Source organism: Bidens hawaiensis, unplaced genomic scaffold, assembly GCF_021521415.1.
Source record: "Bidens hawaiensis isolate Kalapana, Puna unplaced genomic scaffold, B.hawaiensis_p1.1 tig00034180_1, whole genome shotgun sequence".
NCBI classification, from domain to species: domain Eukaryota; kingdom Viridiplantae; phylum Streptophyta; class Magnoliopsida; order Asterales; family Asteraceae; genus Bidens; species Bidens hawaiensis.
In genome coordinates this window covers 134303-139536 of record NW_027495892.1, presented here as the reverse complement: position 1 = coordinate 139536, position 5234 = coordinate 134303, and the positions used below count along the sequence as shown (strand labels likewise).

Here is a 5234-nt window from a genome sequence, read left to right as displayed (position 1 = left end):
AATTTAATATTGGTGATATTGCTTTAAATGCATAATTAGTGAACATGAGTGAATGAACTAACATAAACAGACGTAGATGAACAGACATAAACGAACAAACATGAATAGACATAAATAAACAAACGGGCCATTTGTTCCTATTTGTGCGTTTGTTTAAAGGAACAAAATAGTGCTTATGTTCGTGCTGTTAGTTAAATGAAAAAAAAATTGTTTTCATGTTCACTTGTTTAAAAAAATGAACAAACTGTGGCATTCATGTTAATTCGTTTAATCAAAAAAGCTAAACGGCTAGAATATTTGATAACGGTTGAATAAATTTATTTACCAACTAACGGTCTTGGGTACTCTCGATGCGTCTCTAGCAAGTCATGAGTTATGAGTCTGAAGTAGTAGCACGGTATGTCGACATCACTGAGAGGTATGATGCTAGCTTTCAACCCAATTCGTAATGAAGCTTTGTGGTCCACTACCTTGTTTACTGCCCTTGCAAATATTGTTACATAATTCATGATTGTGTAGCAAGCTTGCACCCTAAGTATTTCATCAAAATGTTGTTGTTGATCCAAGCCTGCTATGACCTCTATAGCATCACCCTGTGTAAAAGAAATTTTTTATTATATTTTGACATGTTGTCCAGCTTACTGCTTACTGACAATGAATGTAAAACTGATGGATAAAGTTAGTGATTGAGATTAAAGTTGACAACTTACATGACGGTCAACAAAGAGGTCTTTTTGGTATTTTGGTGTCCATTTCCTTATAACTCGTATTTGTATCATCTGAGGTTTTGACCGAGGCTTGATGTCACGAATACGAATTAAGTTTAACGCCATTGTATTATCTGTCATGCTGTAATGAAAGTCGTTAGTGTATGCAGTAGATACAATGTGTATATACAATGGTAAGCATTTATGTATGAAGTGAACGTATATTTGTGTGTATGGTTAGCGTATGTTAACTATCATTGCTGTGTTATATGCTAGTCTAGTTTGTTGTACTGTCTATTTCCTTTAGAAAATCTGAGTATACAATATTTTTTGTTAAAGCTGCATCGTCGTCGCCATGTGGTACAATAACAATTTTTAGGGAGTGCGGTGTTGTTGCTCTTGATAACGCGACGTATAATTGGCCATGACTGAATACTGGTTGTGGGAGATAGATTCCTATTTTGTCTAGAGATTGACCCTGGCTTTTGTTTATCGTCATTGCGTAGCATAGTCGTAATAGGAATTGTTTCCTCTTAGAGTTCAAATGGCAGTTCTTTGTCCTTATACGTTAACGATATTTTTGCAATATATACCTTACGACCTATAAACTTCCCTGTCATTATTTGTGCTTCGACAATTGCAGGTAACAGTTGAGTTACTATTAATCGTGTGCCATTACAAAGGCCGTCCTTAGGGTTGAGGTTTCTTAGTAGTACAACTGGAGAATTGACTTTTAATTCAAGAACGTGTGTTGGTAGACCGTTAAAGTTTAGAAGGTTAAAGTACTCCACAGGATACAAAACTTCTATATCAGTGTTGTCACCCGGATGAGGAACAATGGAGTCTATGCTCGTATAGGTTCTGGTTGTCCCAGCAGCTATATCAATAACCATAGAGTTGATTTCGTGGACCATGTTGTTTGTGGGGCAGATGATAGCCTTCCTTGAAAGAGTTGTTGCATCGGGGTTTTGTAACGTATCGTTGTCGTATATGAAGTGTATGAGTTCTGTTAATGCATCGTCAGTATAGGGTATCAGATATTGATCAGGTATACGTATGATTTTAGCGTCTTGTGGTTAACTCATGTCTGGCGTACCGATGTCGCCATCGCCTATAGAAACCAACCAAGATGAAAATGCAGAGATTAGATTTTGTTCGGAAACAGTAATGTTTGGTCTCTGCAAGCGCATGTTTTCAGTCAATTTATACACTTTGAAAATGACGAAGCGAGAATCGTTGACTTTGAAGCACCTTGTATTATCGGAAGTGTTTGTCTGAAGTCGCCACCAAGCAAGACTGACTTCCCGCCAAAAGGTTTAGTCTGACAATCGAATAAGTCTCTAAGAGATCTGTCTAGAGTTTCAAAGCATCTTCTATCGTTCATTGGTGCCTCATCCCAAATGATAAGAGACGTTTGTGTTAATATTGGGCAAGTTGCGTGTTTTTCTTGATGTGACATAATGAGTTTTCAGTGACGTCTAATGGGATCTTGAATCTCGATTGCGTTGTACGTCTTGATGGAAGCAACAATGACGCTATGCCAGAGGCAGCGACAGCTAACACTTTACTACCATTAGATCGTAAAGCTGAAATTATTGTTGTCCATAAAAAGGTTTTACCTGTTCCACCATGCCCGTACACGAACACCAATACCTGAGTTGCTGAAGATATTCCAGACATGACATCTTCATATATTCTGTTTTGTTGAGGGTTGAGCTTTGAACGGGCCTCTTGGTGTTCAACTGATAGCATATGTCGGTCGTAGATTCTTTCTTCCATTAACAGACTGTTTTCTAATTGTTGAAGTAAATCAGCTCTAGGCAAAGGTAGACCACACTCTGTTAACGACTTAGAAGGTGAACCCGAACGAAGTAGCAACTCTAGCTCGTACAGGACATACTGCTTTAGATCGTCGTCGTTCACAATGCCATAGTTTTGTTGTCCATCGTCTGCCATCCTATGCCATTGTTCATTCCACATCTTCAAAGGATCTGTTATATCACAAAAAAGAAGCATTTGGGTGAATAATGCGCGTAATTCTGCTGTTTTAGCCCAAGTTGAAGCCTCTTCGAATGCTGCCGACCATTCAACATCATCACCGAGCAACCCTAACTTCTCACATGCGGCACGGAATGTTGAGCATACCTCACCGTTGACTGTTCATATAGACACGAAGGATGTACAACCTCTTTGATAACCCAACAACATACGCAAGAAAAAGGTCTCTCCACAGCTAGGATGTATGTAGATAAGCCTTCCTATTGCGGGTGGTTTGTCTGATGCCCGTCTTAGCCATACCTTAGATGATGTATCCCATTTATACTCTGACAAATAATCAATGTATCTAAGATGCCGACCACTGTTGTCTCTATCGTTGTTGGAGAGCCACTCTATTAAGGTTGTTTTTCTATAGAACGGGTTATCTACAACATTTTGAAGTTGGTCAGTGTCTTTAAAAGTAACATTCTGCATGTTTTCTAAGTGGATAGCCAACACCTGGATGGAAGGGTTTCTATCATGAATGTCAAAGTTAAACATTCTCCATGCTGCCTCATGTGGACAAATGAATCTACCATCAACAAAATTTTGAATTTCATTGATGCTCGTAGATTGAGCTCGATGTGCAACATTGACTGAAGTTGGTGACTTTGAGATACTTTAATGAATACGGTCAACACCTTTTGATATATCCTTGAAAAGGTATTTGATGAGCATACTCCAACCACAGTACTCAACATTTATATGAGCCATAAAATGTAAAGACAAAGTACGGTTGTAAGGGACGACGTATCTGCTATCTATATTTACATTGCCCTTTCGCACAAAGAAACCATTTGATCTTCGTCTACAATTTACGCGCCCATTATCATCGAATAAGGTCTCTGGCTCATAGTGTTTGGGAAAGCTTTTGGAGCAAGATCCAGAGGCCATGCATGGTGAATTTGGATTTAGGAGTCCACATGGTCCATGAATCATAAGCTCAGTGACTATGCTATATAGGTGGGGGTCAATTGAAGGATCTGGTATCTCAGCAGAGATGAAATTATCAATCTCGGACGCGTCTTTGATTATGCACGAAGGAGTCACCCACAAAAGTATGTGGCAATGCGGAAGGCCTCTGTTTTGAAATTCAACTGTATATACATCTACATTAAAGTGACAATTATAGTGACATCAATGGAAGACATATTAGGGGCAAAAGGGTATTGATAAACGCAAAGAGCATGCATCTGTAACGCACCTGCAGCAATATCACCAAACGGTTTTTGGTTCTTAATAAACTTAAGAAATAGCCTAAGTTTTATATGAAAGACTCGGGCGATGATATCTGGACAATCTTGCGACTTCAGCGAAGGAAATCGTGACATATATCTTTCAATCTCAGGCCACTTCACATTACATGTGAATGTAATGAAATACTGAGGTTTACCGTGTACTCTGCAAATAGCAAGAGCATCCTGATAGTGTTTGTACATGTATCGTGGACCACCGACAAAATACGATGGTAACACGGCATGTTTGCCAATCTCCTTGCCTTCAGTATCACCACGTTGAACAGCGTCACATACGCCTTGAAGAAAGTCATTACGGAAAACACTCTGGTTGAATCTAATATAGTCAAGCCGGCTCTCCTCTATACACACATAGGCGTCAACAATAAATTGTTGTAGCAACCGACCACCCCTTAGAAGTAGTGTATATAAGTTACGTCGGTCATGTAGTAAATAGCTATAGTACATATTCATGGTAAGCTTCCTGTCACGTGTCCCATTGTTTACCCGAAGAGAAAGCTCAGGCGACCATCCTTGTTCACCATAAAGGAAAAGAAGAGGGTACTGTAACGACATATACAGAGGATGAAGTTTGTTTATACGTTGCGGGCCGCCCTCTCTATGTCGAACTACAATGTCGAATCGCCTACATAAGGGATCAGCATCAGTAACAATGGCGCCGATACAGCCTGGAGATGGCATGTCATAAGAAACTTTCTCATGTGAACCGTAGAGACACAGAAAATTCAGGCACCTCAACCGATAAACAAAGATCCCTAGCCGTACGAAAAAGTTTAACCACCTCGTTTGTTGACTCTAAGATGTTAAGAAAGAGGGTAACTATTTGAGGACAAAGAGAAGATTCATCACCCAAAGAAAAAGGGATGAAGTCGGTTGGCAATTTCACTGTCAGTGTCATAGACATACATTTGTAAGAATCGCGGTCTCTGATTAGGAGGAGGACAAAGGGTACCTAACCAATGGTGAACCTGGCCACTTATCTTCAAGACGTACGGCCCAGATCCTTGGTTTACGGTGTCGTCAATCTTAGCACCAAAAGATGTCATAGAAAAGACAGAGTTATATGCACGAATTTTGGACATAAAGTCAGCCTGCTGAAACAAATGAATAATAGATGTATAAGGACGCCTAGGATACGGGAGTGCGACACGACCTCCTTTACAACATTGTGTGTATTTTAGATTATGCCTCGTAGAAGTAGCAACAGAGCGTTCATCAAACCAAAAAAAAGCAT

At 39.6% G+C, this 5234-nt stretch overlaps 2 protein-coding genes across 2 annotated transcripts; both read right to left on the bottom strand.

Moving 5' to 3' along the window:
* Window positions 1–984: 984 nt before the first annotated feature.
* Window positions 985–3179, bottom strand: LOC143585838 (uncharacterized). Its single transcript, XM_077067525.1, has 5 exons — window positions 2918–3179; window positions 2361–2863; window positions 1804–1885; window positions 1301–1713; window positions 985–1185 (listed from the first exon to the last, which is right to left on the bottom strand). The coding sequence occupies exons 1-5, from the start codon at window positions 3177–3179 to the stop codon at window positions 985–987; spliced, it is 1461 nt and encodes a 486-aa protein (XP_076923640.1).
* A 186-nt stretch (window positions 3180–3365) lies between these two features.
* LOC143585837 (uncharacterized) lies at window positions 3366–4681 on the bottom strand. The gene is made up of 2 exons (XM_077067524.1): window positions 3949–4681; window positions 3366–3853 (listed from the first exon to the last, which is right to left on the bottom strand). Exons 1-2 carry the CDS (start codon window positions 4679–4681, stop codon window positions 3366–3368), a joined length of 1221 nt encoding a protein of 406 aa, XP_076923639.1.
* Between the last annotated feature and the right edge of the window lie 553 nt (window positions 4682–5234).

What these genes read in the sequence shown, in the direction of transcription:
- LOC143585837 (XM_077067524.1), bottom strand. Translation starts at nt 4,681, where the DNA reads ATGCCATCTCCAGGCTGTATCGGCGCCATTGTTACTGATGCTGATCCC. An exon ending in GTTTGGTGATATTGCTGCAG is followed by an intron (nt 3,854 to 3,948) that starts GTGCGTTACAGA and finishes ACTTTAATGTAG; the next exon opens with ATGTATATACAGTTGAATTT.
- LOC143585838 (XM_077067525.1), bottom strand. Translation starts at nt 3,179, where the DNA reads ATGCAGAATGTTACTTTTAAAGACACTGACCAACTTCAAAATGTTGTA. An exon ending in GAATATCTTCAGCAACTCAG is followed by an intron (nt 1,886 to 2,360) that starts GTATTGGTGTTC and finishes ATGCGCTTGCAG; the next exon opens with AGACCAAACATTACTGTTTC. An exon ending in TATAGGCGATGGCGACATCG is followed by an intron (nt 1,714 to 1,803) that starts GTACGCCAGACA and finishes ATGCATTAACAG; the next exon opens with AACTCATACACTTCATATAC.